General features: G+C 37.0%; 1 protein-coding gene across 3 annotated transcripts; it reads right to left on the bottom strand.

The window, feature by feature from the left end:
• Window positions 1-347: 347 nt before the first annotated feature.
• On the bottom strand, window positions 348-14,281 carry LOC149068475 (uncharacterized). 3 transcript variants are annotated; one of them, XM_089251578.1, is made up of 3 exons: window positions 14,169-14,275; window positions 13,840-14,020; window positions 348-3,191 (listed from the first exon to the last, which is right to left on the bottom strand). In XM_089251578.1, exon 3 carries the CDS (start codon window positions 3,023-3,025, stop codon window positions 1,592-1,594), a length of 1,434 nt encoding a protein of 477 aa, XP_089107704.1. In that variant the 5' UTR covers window positions 3,026-3,191; window positions 13,840-14,020; window positions 14,169-14,275; the 3' UTR covers window positions 348-1,591. The 3 variants fall into 3 exon arrangements, with proteins under 3 accessions (XP_089107704.1, XP_089107703.1, XP_089107705.1); XM_089251577.1 differs by lacking the exon at window positions 13,840-14,020 and having other exon boundaries at window positions 14,169-14,281; XM_089251579.1 differs by lacking the exons at window positions 13,840-14,020; window positions 14,169-14,275 and adding an exon at window positions 11,382-11,461.
• Window positions 14,282-14,654: the final 373 nt, after the last annotated feature.

Here is a 14,654-nt window from a genome sequence, read left to right as displayed (position 1 = left end):
TCCCTTGCTTAGTTCATGGTTCTTCTGCGGCTCCCCATAATAGTTCAGTGGGTATATATTTTCACGTATAAAAAACACTTCAACGCATAAATAAGCTCACAAATGAATAACTCAAGCTCACTCTTTTGTGATGATTAAATGCCCACTGAGTAAAAATGCTTCACCATAATAATCACATTTATGCAGCTTCTCATGGCATGTATTTTATGCCTATTTAAACTGCCAATTATAGAAAACATTTTACCTCAATTGCACTCACGTGCCTTCTCTCCTGTGTGAACCTTTTTGCGAGTGGTTAAATTACAGATCCAAGAAAATGATTTAGCCCAATAATCACACTCATATGGCCTCTCAGCAGTGTGAACTCTTTTGTGGCTATTTAAATCCCATGTTTGTGAAAATGTTTTAGTACAGACATCACATTTATATGGTTTTTCTCCTGTGTGAATTGTTTTGTGTGCATTTAAATCACGAATTCAAGAAAATGTTTTACCACAAACACACTTTTACGGCTTCTCACCAATGTGGGCTTTTTTATGTGAGCTTAAATGCCTGATTTATGAAAATGTTTTATTACATATATCACATTTACATAGCTTCCAACTTTTGAAAATGAAAATTAGGAAAATTTTTGCGCAGACCCGTATTTTCATACTAAAACCACTACCTAATAAATACAAAAGGGATTTTACCAAACAAAATAAGGATTTTCTACACATAAAAGTTAAAGCATAAGGAATAAAATCTCTACTCAAAAATTGAAGTCAAATAAAATAGGGATTCTACACACATGGAAGTTAAACCCTTGGGAATAAAATCCCTATGCAAAAAACAAGTGAAATTGGAGGCCAAAACTTCAATTGTGATCTAAAAAAGAAATAGTGTTCAATCAGAAATGATGTGAACAAACATTCTGCGTGAATGATCCCAAAATCATCAGAAGATGAAGGGAAAAAACATCAATTTTTGAAGAACACTGACTTTTTGTGACCGAAATGTTTTTTTGATTTCACATGGGTAATGATGTCATTTTTTCCACTATGACCGATTATGTCCATAACACAACTTGTACAGAAAGAGAAAGTCTGCCCTTTTCTGGAACATTTGATGAAAGGAAAATTACATGGAATAAGTATCTTTAAAATTGATTAAATATTTTTTTGATGTGATGACTTTTCTTTCCGAGTTCACCTCAGCATAATATCCAGAAAATAACTGTTTCCTAAATATTTTTTTGCTTATCCGTATTCATGTTTTGTTACTGCACATACATAACTTCAACAAAAGAGGAAGTTTTGACCAATGCGTGTAACTATAATCTTCAATTATTATCCAGGGTTATTTTCTGCTAAGCTATTTCCCTGCACAATAAGACAAACAAATGTTTTTGTTACCATCAAAGGATTTGTAAAACTTCCTTAAAAAAAAAATTTCCTATTATTCCCCCATTTACGAAGCGACATCATTTCAAAAGGGGATAAACAGAGGCAAAAGACTTTTTGCCCTCACAAGAAATTCCTTAGGGATTGTTTTCAGAAGCAGGGGATTCTTTTTAAATAAAGTAGGGAATTTATAGGGATAATCAGGGATTTTAGGTGATTAAGTAAAAATTTTGGAGATTTAAGAACTTTTCGGGAGGTTGAGAAATGAAGCTAAAATTCGGGAGACTCCCAGAAAATTCCGGAGGCTTGGGAGCTATGCATTTATATCGTTTTGCTCCTGGGTGAGCTCTTTCATGTACATTTAAACTGAAAGATTTGGCAAATGTCTTACCACAAACTTTGCACTCATATGACTTTTCACTGGTGTGGATTTTTTTGTGTGCATTTAAATGCCAGATTTGAGAAAACGTTCTATCACAGACATCACATTTATATGGTTTTGCTCCTGTGTGAGCTCTTTCATGTACATTTAAACTGTCAGATTTGGCAAATGTCTTACCACAAACTTTGCACTCATGTGGTTTTACTTTTGGGTGAGTTCTTTTGTGTACATTCAAATCACCAGATTTAGCAAACGTCTTACCACAAACTTCGCACTCATATGATTTTGCTTTTCTGTGAGTTCTTTTGTGTACATTCAAATCGCCAGATTTGGCGAACGTCTTACCACAAACTTCGCACTCATATGATTTTGCTTTTGTGTGAGTTCTCTTGTGTACATTCAAATCGACAGATTCGGCAAACGTCTTACCACAAACTTCACACTCATGTGGTTTTGCTTCTGTGTGAGTTATTTTGTGTACATTCAAATCGCCAGATTTGGCAAACGCCTTGCCACAAACTTCGTACTCATATGGTTTTGCTTCTGTATGAGTTCGTTTGTGTACATCTAAACTGCCCAATTCTGTAAATGTCTTGCTACAAACATCACACTCATATTGCTTCTCACCAGCGTGAACTCTTACATGTGTGCTTAAATGCCAGATATGTGAAAACGTTTTATTACAGACAGTACATTTATATAGTTTTTCTCCAACGTGAATTCTTCTGTGTACATCTAATACACTGATTTGAGGAAGTGTTTTACCACGAACAACACGCTCATATGACTTCTCACCATTGTGAACTCTTTTATGTGTGATTAAATGCCAGACTTGTGAAAATGCTTTATTACAAACATCACACTTATGTTGTTTTTCTTCAGTATGAAATCTTTTGTGCACATTTAAATCACTGATTCGAGAAAGTGTTTTACCACAAACATCACACTCATATGGCTTCTCACCAGTGTGAACTCTTTTATGTGTGCTTAAATCCAAGATGTGTGAAAACATTTTACTACAGACATCACACTTATATTGTTTTTCTCCAGTGTGAAATATTTTGTGAACTTTCAACTCTGAGATTTTCGAAAATGTTTTCCCACAGTGCTCACACTTATGCGGATAATATTTAGCACCATGGTGATCATCGGAAATTGGTTCAGAATGCCTCTCATTCGATGTTGCTGAGATCCGAATGCAACTAGAATTCTCTTCATCTGCATCATGTCCATTATATGATTTCATAGATGTTTCACCCATTTCACAAGAGCAAGAAGAATGTCGAAGATGTATTTAAGTTGAGAACAAATTCTCTGTCATTTACTAAGTTCCTTGACCGATTGAATATTGTAGCAAATATTGTTCTTGCGTTCTTGAATTAGGAGTGGTGTATCTGCTTCAAATCTCAATAAATATCTTCAAGTACCTGGGAAAAAAAAAATAGTTATTATAATATTTTTTGTAAGTGAACCTATACATTAAGCAAGATACTGAAAAATCAGCACTTTAACAATGATTATCATTAGAGCCTGTGAGTTCAGGCAAAATTCCATAAATGCCTTTTTTTTTTTTTTGCCTATTTTCTAACTTTTTTATAAAAATGTCTTTATTTATTTTATTTATACAATATTGTCTGCCCTGGGGCCTATACAAGAGGATGCGATAGAAAATGACAAAGATATTGTTTGATATTGGGAAAAAACTAGTGATAGTGGGAGATTCGACAATAGAGCTTGGGAGTTTGTTCCATACACTAATGGTATGAGGAAAGAAGCTGTATTTAAAGCAGTCAGTGGAAGCAAAAATAGGTTTTAATTTAAGGGAATGGTAGAGCGTTCTAGAGATGTAGGATGATTTGGCTAAGATACCAGAGGTATTTATGTTGAATTGACCATGAAAAATTTTATAAAACAATGTTAATCGATAAATGAGATGAAGAGTAGAGAGAGAGGAGATGAAGTTCATTTTCAAGTTCAGACACGGAAATGAAAGATGACCATCAGTCGTGAGCAAATCGGGTGGATTTATTTTGGATTGATTCAAGTTTGTCTATATTACTGGAGGTGTAGGGGTCCAGATTTCAGTGGCATAGGAAAGAACGGGGGAGATATAAGTTTGGTAACAGAGTAGTCTGATATCCCAAGCAGAGTGTTTAAGGTTGTGGTGGAGGAAGAAAAGTATGTTAAGACATTTCTGGTAAACGTAGTCAATATGTTTGTTCTAACGTAGGTCGCCTGAGATTATGACACCAAGGCATTTGATTTCAGAAACTTGGGATAATGTTAAATTATTGACGGAATACGAGTATTCAACAGGAAGTAATTTACGGGTAACTTTTATGTGAACTGTTTTTGAGATATTGATTGACATTTGCCATAAAGAACACCAGTCCAGGTTATGTTGGAGAACTTCTTGATCAGATTCATAGTGAATGATACGGTAAATTACACAGTCATCAGCAAATAATCTAGTGGTGCAGTTGAGGGATTCTGGAAGGTAATTGATGTAAATTAAGAAAAGTAACGGGGAGAGAACGATCCTTGAGGGGTCCCAGACTTTACGGGGGAAGACAGAGTTATGATCATTAAAATAGACAAACTGTTTACCATGTTTTAGGAAAGCTTCCACCCAATTAAGTAATTGTACGTTGAGGCCAGGGCATGAGAGTTAAAGAAGTTTATCATGGGAAACTTTATCAACGGCTTTAGAGAAATCTAGGAAAACGATATCAGTTTGTAGATTTTTATCAATGGCTCCCGAGAGGAAATTGACTTTTTGAACTTTTCCTGCCATAAATGCTTATTTTAACATACTTTTAAGCTTATTAGTGAACTTCAGAGGCCATAATTTGTAAAACTTGGGTATTGTGAGCATTGAGAACAAAAGAATTAAACTTTTTAAAATTTTCCAACTTTCAGTATCAATTATCATCAGAAAGCCCCAGTTCGCCTTCCAGCCCCATTTGAACGTGAATTAGTGATCTGAGAGATAGGGAACTCTGTGTTGCCATGCATTAACTTTGCTTTGACCGGATGGAGTAAGACGTGAATAATTGTGTTTCACATGAACACAGCCCATTGTAGAAAAATAGGGGGAAATTAGAATTTGTTTCTCCACTTTAAATTATGTCTCGCTCAGGCATTAGACTGCATTGTATATGTATGACTGACTAATGGCTATCCCTGGAGGCCATCATTTGACATCATGGCTCACACAAGGCAGGATAGTAGCAGACAGGTTCTGGGGTCCCATGTTGTTTTTATTTTGTTTTTTACATCATAAATCCACTGAAAACAACCAGCTCTATTCATTTTATATACACATTTGGTATCCAATTGAATTGGTCAAAGTCGCTCCCAGGGGTGTGCCCGAGTGGCATGGTGGTAAGATGCTCATCTACCATTGTGAGGGTTGTTGTCAGGGTCCCGGGTTCAAACCCAAGGGAGGATATAGATAAGATATTTTCCCTAACGAACTTGAGGCGACCACCGATAGACAGCGCCTTCACTTCCAACCCATCTCACTAATGGCAGTAAATTGCAATATAGCGATATGGCCAGAGTTGGTGTTTGGTGAAGTAGGGGGTGTGCCCCTAATGCAGCCACACAGGACCTCATGTTTAAAGTAGTCTAGCATGCATGGTAATATTAAAAAGGGTAATTATTTTTACAAAAATAGAAAAAGGTAGCTATGTTTCAATTATATAAATGATAATGATTATTACAAATAAACAAGAATTATTCCCAACTCGAAGAAACCCCACAGATAATTTTCTCTACAAGCTCCATGTCTGGTAATGGTGACCTTGGAATTGGCCTAATTCGGAGGAACTACTAGAGCATTTTCTTTTAAGCTTGAAATCAATTCAATTTGGATAATAATGCTATTTTAAACTTCAATTGATAACAGTGGATGGATTAATTGCAACCAATTTTTCAGCTAGTTCTGAACTCTTAATACCCTCAGTTTCTAGTTATTTTTCACTTCTTTCCATAAATTATAAATGTTTTTTTAGTGCCAATTTTGGACATTTTCAGTTCCTTAACTTCTGGGCTCTAATTATAATATATTGTTGTAAAAATTATGTTTTATCATTATGTCACTGTCCACCTGTTAATATCAGTAGTACAATTTGTTATTAACCCCTGAAAATGCTGCCAAGTTGGAGTATTGCCAAACCAGAAATGTGAAGATATACCTGAAACTTCTCGATCGATCTAGAAAGTCTCGTATGACCTCAAGATGCCAGTTGTGAACAGGGTTTAAGCTATGGTCGCATTTTTCGTAAAATGTGAACAAAAATCGTGGAATGCGAAAGTAGTAGTCCACTTTTGCAAAAATGAGTACAGGAGGTACAAAATAAGTAGACATCCAACCATCAATCATTAGCATTGTAGCATTTTGCTAAAACGTTTTCCCTCATTTTCACTTTTTTGCTAAACAAATTTTTTATCTAGCTTAAACCCCGGTTGTGAACTATAATATAATTTTCTCGAAACTGTTACCACAGTCAAGATGATCTCAAAAAATATATATATACTGGAACTGGAAAAGGAAATTCAGAAGCCAACAAGGTCTTCTGCAGATGCTCACCTTGTCTTGCTAGCCATAGCTGATATCATTCGACCGAACATCAAGCCCTCAACATACGACAGAGGGACACCGTGGCCAATCTTCAGAACACAGTTTGAGATGATTGTCTCCATGAACAGATGAACCGTGTGCTCAAGGCCTTCCACCTAGCCACTGCCCTCAGACGGGAAGCTGCCAAAGTGCTTCAGATGTTCGCCTTTGAGAACAAATTCAGCTACAAGATCCTGAGAAATGGAGAAAACTACCTCAAGGACTTCCACCAGCTGCAACTCAAGACCAGGCAGCAGAAGACATGGGACACGTTGCAAGAACTAGCTATGGACTCTGAAAGGTTCTCGCAGTTGGCTTACCCAGACTGCCTGCCAGACATCAAGAACAGATTGACCTTAAGTTGATCACATCAAGGATCTGGACACTCTGGCAGTCTGTGCATCTGGGGGGGGGGGGGGGTATAAAGGCATGAAGAGTGCTCTGATCTACCCTATGAAGTTCAAAGCAGCCCATCAAGCTTCAAGGAGAGAATGGCGAGTGGTTCATGGTACTGTTGTGAAGGATGCAACAGCACACATCATCAGAGAGCTGAAAAAAACTCTTGAAAAGTACCAGGAACTATCGTGGATATCAAAAAGACAAGCCCCTGGTCTGCTGGAGGTGCCACCAGGAAGGCCACCTACAAAAGTCTTGCCTGATGACCGTTCCCAAGAGAAAGAACATTCCTTGAGGCTCGGAGCCGTTAAACTGAAACATGGCCATCTCGCAGATGGAGGTCGATGCAAAGAAGAGACTTCCCATCAAGTGTCTACCATAGGTCACAGCTGAGCGGCGGAGGCCATGGAATGTATGTGGAAGGTGAAATTGATGGATTTCTTCATCAGATTATCATTAACACCGGAGCCAATCTGAGCATCATCGGAATGATTTGACTCAAAAATTCAGACACTGACTCCTGTACATGTCACATTCACTGACGCTATAGACCATTCCCGAGGACAAGATGACTGTACACAGAATGATAGAAGCCTTGATGAAATTCATTAAGGTCCCCTACTGCCACACCATCTCTGTAGCAACCATTCAAGACCCATCATTATCAGATTGGACTTTCTGAGAAAATATTAGATATCTCTGGAAATTTGTCCAAAGCTTCTTCAAAATAACAAGACCCTTCCACCGGCTCATTGAAGCCAAAAAAAAATCTTGTGGACTGATGAGTGCGAAAGGGCCTTTATGTCACTAAAACAAGCGCTAACATCAGCTCCAATATTTGTGTTTCCATGAGAAGAGAAGGAATTCATCTTCAACACAGACCCGAGTAACAATGGAATCAAGGCTGTTCTATCTCACGAAGAGGAAGGCAAAGAACATGCGATTGCCTACTTCAGCAAAAGCTTGTCCAGGCCTGAGAGGAATTATTGCATCACTAGGAAGGAGCAGCTTGCAATCAAAGCAGTCGAACATTTCCATCACTACCTCTAAGGCTGAACGCATAGTAAGACAGAGAGCAAAGCAGCGAGCGGAGAAGAGATCAGAGCAGCGAAATCAAACACACTGATTCCAATGTGCCTGCGCATAGCGGCGTGCAATGCAGCAGGGCGGAAACTCCATGACAAGCGATAAGAGCAATGCATTCAAGATATTTTGTTTTCGCTGCTCTGCTCACTTGTGTGTAGTTTCACGATGGCAGTCAAAGGGCTTGTTTTCAGTGTTAAAAAGCAGTAGTGAGGTCAAAAATGTCACCAAAATCGCTGATGTCAAGTTCTGGACATACTTCAAAATGGTATGAACGATCAAATGGAAACAGCAAGTACCGAATGATTTTCATACATTTCCATCGAACTTTTTTTCGTGCGCATGTCTTTAACCAAACCGAAAATGATTAATATTTTGAGCTTATAATATTTATATTTTGAGTATTAAGCTAATTTATCATGCACAGTGTATGGGAAGATGCATTTGAGTAGCCTGAATTAAAAATCATGTATGTTTCGGTGGAAAAATTTGCAAGTTTTATTTGTTTATTTTCTGTGTACCGTCAATATTTCCATACTGGAAGCATACCAAATGTTTTTTATGCTGGATTTTTAGGTGTAAATAATTATGTTTCTTGTGCAAAAGAAAATGAAACCAACAAGTATTTCTACATATAAAGCTATTCGAGTGGGGGAGGGGGATTTTCCCCTTCTACTCTCTCGCCTATGCTAATAATACAAATTCAAACGGTGGGGAGCTTTGATAAACTTGATATTTTTCTCTATTTTTCTACTCATAAATTTAGTAATATAAAATATTGATTTTTCAGGAAGTGATCGCACTCAAGTGCCGCGGGAAAAGATGTAGGGAGGAAAGCGATAAAAATATGAGTAATATGAATTTCCGTAGTTATATTTAAAAATAGCGATATTCACACAACACTATTATTTCAAAATTGTTGTCTGACCAATGGTTTTTACAATTATGAAATTTTTAAACTGATTTTAAGTATCTATTCGATACTCTCTGCTATATCAAACGCCCCCATTATGTGTACTATGTTCCTAGCTCACAGCTATATTCTCATCTTGCTTCTGTTCCTTCTCATTTGTCGCTTTGCTCTCCGCTCCCACTATGTTCTTAGCCTAAGGTTGGAAATTTCTCCATTGCACAGAACATGCCTCATTGAGCTGACTTTTAAACTTCAAGAATCCGAGGGTCAAGTAGTTCAATGGATACAATGGCTGTAGGAGTACAGCATGAAGGTCCAGCACTGTAAGGGAGCATCGTACGGAACCGCCGGCCTATCGAGAAGACCGTGTCCACAGAACTGTCGTCATTGTGGGAAAGCTGAAGAGAAGTATGGGCCTGTGAACCTTGTATTGAGACATAACATCACAAGTCTCATGTGCAACAAGAACACCCATAAAAGCCCAACTAGAAGATCCTGACATACGACCAATAATGAACTTGATGAAATCTACCATGAATAAACCAAAACGTAGCAAGATGTCCTCTCTTCCAGTTCAACGACCAAAAGATACTGGGTGCTATGAGACTCGGAGGATGGAAAGAGGGACATACAAACCCTTTCTTTTAGGGATATACAAACCTGTCCAAGTTTTTGGATTTTGGGATTGAGATGTCATTTAACTTTCTGAAATAACATCGAACAAGTACGGAGAATGCCAACAATTAATTTATTAGATTAAATTCAACAAAAAAACATTAGTGTAAACGGTTAAAAGTAAATAAACATAATTGAATCAAAATTAAAAGGAAAATAAATAAACACGAAGTTAAAATCGACGAAAAAGGAAAAAGCAACACATGCTGTACATCACACTATTTATACTCATTGTGGGCATGGTCATACAACACATGAACATTCGATTAGGGTTAACACACACAATTGCTAAGAACCAAAGTATATGCAAAAACAGTCAATATTGTGACCACCACAAGTTAACCAATATGGCGACTTCCTGTGGGACTCATGGAAGAAACAAATCTAGATTTAAAGAAACATAGAAATAAAAATATATTTTTTTTCACTTTTTTTTAAGGGGCGCTGAATGAATGAACGCCAAGGGCTCTGCCACTAGACTTATTCCATTGCCAAGATCTCTTCCAGCCCAGCTTTGTGGCAGAAACTGGAACATAGTGAGTGCAATTAACAGTCTGAGTGTGTAGCTAGTGTTGTGTCCGATATTTCAGTGCAGCCATCTATACTTCAAATTGTGAGTGAAGTGTAATGATTGACTATTTGTAACGTTGTAGGCCTGTTGCTCTCTGTGGCGAGACTTTTTGACGTGGAGATCGGCTCGCATTCGACAGAAAACCAACTTCAGCTGACCACTACTGTGGCGCAAGTGGGGTTTTAACCCAGATCCTCGCGATGTGAGTCCGTCACTATGTCCACTCAACCACCACAGCAGCTTTTAAGGGGAGCTACATATTTTGATTCCCCCCCCCCCGAACTTAAAGTTATCCACATCTGCCTGTTTCTGCTTCCAAAAATGCTTAGTTAAAGCTGTGGAATTTCTTCAATGTACTTTATGGGCCTACAACTAATTTTAAAATATCTTAACCCCCCATGAATTTATGCAGTTGAATGTTAAAAAAGAATACGGAGATATTATTTTTCATGCTCGAGAGGATATAAATAAAAAGGTGAAATCGATATTATCTCATGGACATCCACCTCAAAAGTAGGTCCGGCTAATTACTTCATATTTAATCTCCTGGGCTTTGTATATCTCTAAACGAACTCAATATTTCAAAAATCGAGAATTCTATACAATTTTTAAAATTATTGATGTGGCAGGAAACCCCCACTAAATTTCCGCATTTCTACAGTAAAATCGGCAATTTTAACACTGATTTCTATGGGGATCATCCTTTGCCTGACCCTCAAAGTGATGCTGATGATAATTCTGACGACTATTGAAAAAGTAGCAAACCATTATAAAGGCATAAACTATTGTAAATATAGGCCTACTGGCAGCATTAAAGAATTGACAAACCATTGTAAAGGCATATACACGTCTGAAACGCATTGCTAGGGAACCACGGTAACCAAAATAAACGTGTCAAAAGTGATTGTTGATGTCTAGAAACCATTGTTGCCTGGCATTTTCTCGCCCATTTCGGGCACTTGCCCAGGTCTGACAAACTTTTAAAGTAGCCTATCGTTCGGGTCCCATTATATGCAAAATTTGGCAACAATTGATCTAAAATTACAGATTTGTATAGAGAACACACACACACACACACACACACACACACACACAGAGAAATTTATATATATATATAGATGAAGACTTATGCATAGGTGGCAATTCACAGACTTGAAAAATCTGTAGTTTACACATTCCACATCAAAGAAAACATGTCAAACAAATAAAAGGGAAACACTGGGGACTTTTTTGAAACAGCAATGGGTGACCATAGATAAATCCCATTTTTCCCCCATACTGATTTTTTTAGCAATAATTACCCACTTTGCTTGCCTTAATCATCATATTTGGTGACAATTACAGAATTTTCTTACTTGAAATCCTGATTGCCCATATTTTTTCCTGAGAAAACGGGGCCAACTTGAAATTGCAAGGACTGGAAGAGAGTTCTTTAGGGATTTTCTCTAAGCAAACAAAGCTCAATTTGAGGACATTTAAGGATTTCTCTATGAAGATACAAAAAATCGAAAGAATTAGATTTCTGACCGATAGATTTTATAAAGGCTGAAAAATCAGAAGTATTGGAACCTATGTTTATGCATTCACCAGAATTCATTACATCAAAACCTTATTTTATACTCCATGTCAAAGTAGAACTCTTAATTTCAACATCCGTTGGTGGGAATAATTTTGTATAAAATAAAATTTCCAAGTACGCGATTTCATAGGAGTATTAACACGTGTTATATAAATCTAGTTGAAATTGTTTCAGGAATGTGTAAGGTGCATTTAGCAATGGAGGAGGGAGATTAAAATAATATTCATTTTTTTATATAATGTGATCATCACGTATTTCCAAGAGATCCTTACAATCTGTAATGCAATAAATAATCTGTACCAAATGAAAATAACAATTTTCAATAATTTCTTTTCCAATCTCCAGCAATAACAATTATCACATTTACAAGAAAAATTGACAGAAATAGCATTAAGAGGGCCTGAAGTTCAAATTTAAAGATGGCTATTAATTTTTCTGGCAGCAAAAGCAAATACTGTACCTGGACTCTACGGAATATAAAGTGGAACATCCCATAATGGACAGTCTGCGTTAGAATATTCGACTTTTAAGCAGACACCTCCAGTTACCAAACACTTTTTGAATTTCATCAACGAGACTCCGGATATGCGACCGATTATTTTACTATCCATTAAAGGACACTCCTTGCTAGCGGAGAAAATTTTTGGTCCCATGAGTCAGTGCTGTCTTAACACTTGGGCTCACCCGGGCACCTCAGAGAAACGAGAAGCAGTTACGTTTTTTGAGAATTTTCCAGGTAGGGCCTTGGAAAAATCACTTGGTTAGGGGGGCCCTCATGATGCTTTTAAGACAACCCTGCAGTGACTGTCCATTATTGAGGAAGATTTAATGTAGCTCAAAATTTTTCATATGCGAAACGTTTCAGTGCAGTCACAAATCTTTCAACAAAAATTGAAATCACCTACATATATTCAGTTGTGAGAATTTGAGAATGCTTAAAACTAAGTAACGATTATAGTTTTGTGTCTGTTTTTTTTTAATAATTTTACTATTAATAGATATTTTTTGTGTGACGCGAATATTACTTTGACCACAATTAATAAAAACATTATACATATGTTTATAATTCACAAATTTAATTTTTTCATGTTTTGTAATGAAGTTTACTGTAATTTGTTTATTCTAATTATTTTTGGATTTTTTGACACTTTTTATACTACCCTGTTGCAGGAAACATTGAGGCAAAAAAATCAAAAGTTTGTCACTGCATCTTTCAACATTTTATGGGGTTTTTTAAAAATCCCTTCTGGGAGTGGGGGGGGGGGGGATGAGAAACTTTGTTTTTAAAAAGGGGGCGATGGGCCGAATAAGTTTGGGAAACATTCTTTTAGACTGTGCAATGATGTGTCAGCGGCCACCGCTTCCACCAACTCTTGTAATAATTAATCAAATAAATCTTTTTGTAGTTATTATTATACTTTTTTCCATTCCAGCGTGACGTTGAAACCTGCATGCATTTTTTTTTTTTTTTTTTTTTTTTGTGATTTTTTTTTACACTCTCTCAACATGGTTTGCGATACCATGTTCCATTGCAATTTCAGACCATTAATAGAACACCCTGTATATAATATAGGGCCGAGTAGGTTAATGCCCATAACCGCCTCAAGTCGGCCCAGCTAGGGGGTATGGGTATGTTTTGGTGGGCTTTTGTCACCAACGGGGAAGAAGATGAAAGCTCTTGTCAGAGGCGGGAACGGAAAAGACAACTGCAACGCCCTATCAATGGGATTTTAAAAGCTGATGTACTAGAATGTTCCTTGAGAATGGACTAAAGGTACTCAATGCATTTTACAAAGAGATAATACTGTGAGGAAAGGGGTGTTTTCAGTATATATATAGACAAATTATCTCCCGAAAATCCATTGAAATGAAAGGGTGAACGTCAATGCTAAGGGTGGCATGAATAGAAACTCATGGAGAAAGGGTGGGGAGAGGGAAAGTGGCCGAAATTTGGACGAGTCCACTTCGAACACAAATAACTTGGTATTTTCACGACCCTCCCAGGTTTTCTATCAGGGTGTTAAAGAGTTAAACACACACATGGGCATGAAACTATTAAACAAGAAGCATTTACAAAGTTGATCAAGATCAACAAGATAATTGTAAATACAGTCAACTGTGGTTGACCAAAAAAGACCCTGAGTTTTGGCCAAACAAAACCACAAAAAAAATTAACGTTAATACCCATCTAATTTAATAAGATACTAAAGAATATTGTGGGGACATCTACTGGCCTGCAGTTGAAGAGTTGACAATGAATGAATTAGGTCCGAGGAATCCATCGCAATTGGTGCGAATGCTTGCAAGATGGAATCCTAATTGGTCACCCTCATTTAAATAATGATTTGACTTTTCAAGATCGACGAGAGCATCTACGACTTGACTTGTTTCACGTCTTTTTGTGCCAACTTAGCGCTGGAGGACGAAAAGAAAGAAAAAAAAACACGAAGTTAGTGTATTAAGATTGTTAGTTTTTTTGGAGTAAGAAAGACTTTGATGCATCAGAAAAGATAAAAATCACCACTTAATTGGAAGATATTTGAAATATATATGAGATACTTACCATCATATAAATATACACGTTCATACATTCTATATACATATTAAACTCGCACAGGTGCGAAACTATTTAATGCATTTACAACAGCGAACGAAAAAATGTTGACAATATCGTCGACTGTGACTGCACTCAACCAGTGATGCTAAGTAACCTCGTCAAGCAAAATTTCCCTCGCAAATTTCCCTTTTGACTAAATTTTTCTCCACACATTCCGAATATTGTGCTGCTATCTATCGGTGGAAATATGCACGCAAGTCTTTTACAATAGAAAAGCATTGTTTTGTATTAATATATTTTTTTCAACAAAAAATATTTTGTTTGTTTACTCTCAAAATTTCCCACTAACAACAAGAAATTCCCCATGCTGACCAATTTTTCCCACGAATATGGGAAATTTCGCACGAGGTACCACAGCACCCCCCTAGATAGGCGTTCCCCTCACAATCTGCTTGTGACGTCAGTAAGTAGTCCATTTTCCCTCAGAATGTG

The sequence above is a fragment of the Pholcus phalangioides genome, unplaced genomic scaffold (genome assembly GCF_987345545.1).
Source record: "Pholcus phalangioides strain wild (caught in Gottingen) unplaced genomic scaffold, Ppha-v1.0 ptg000027l_1, whole genome shotgun sequence".
Lineage (NCBI taxonomy): Eukaryota > Metazoa > Arthropoda > Arachnida > Araneae > Pholcidae > Pholcus > Pholcus phalangioides.
Note: the sequence above shows the minus strand (reverse complement) of the source record. Positions and strands in the feature narration are given on the sequence as shown.

What these genes read in the sequence shown, in the direction of transcription:
- LOC149068475 (XM_089251577.1), bottom strand. Translation starts at nt 3,025, where the DNA reads ATGGGTGAAACATCTATGAAATCATATAATGGACATGATGCAGATGAA.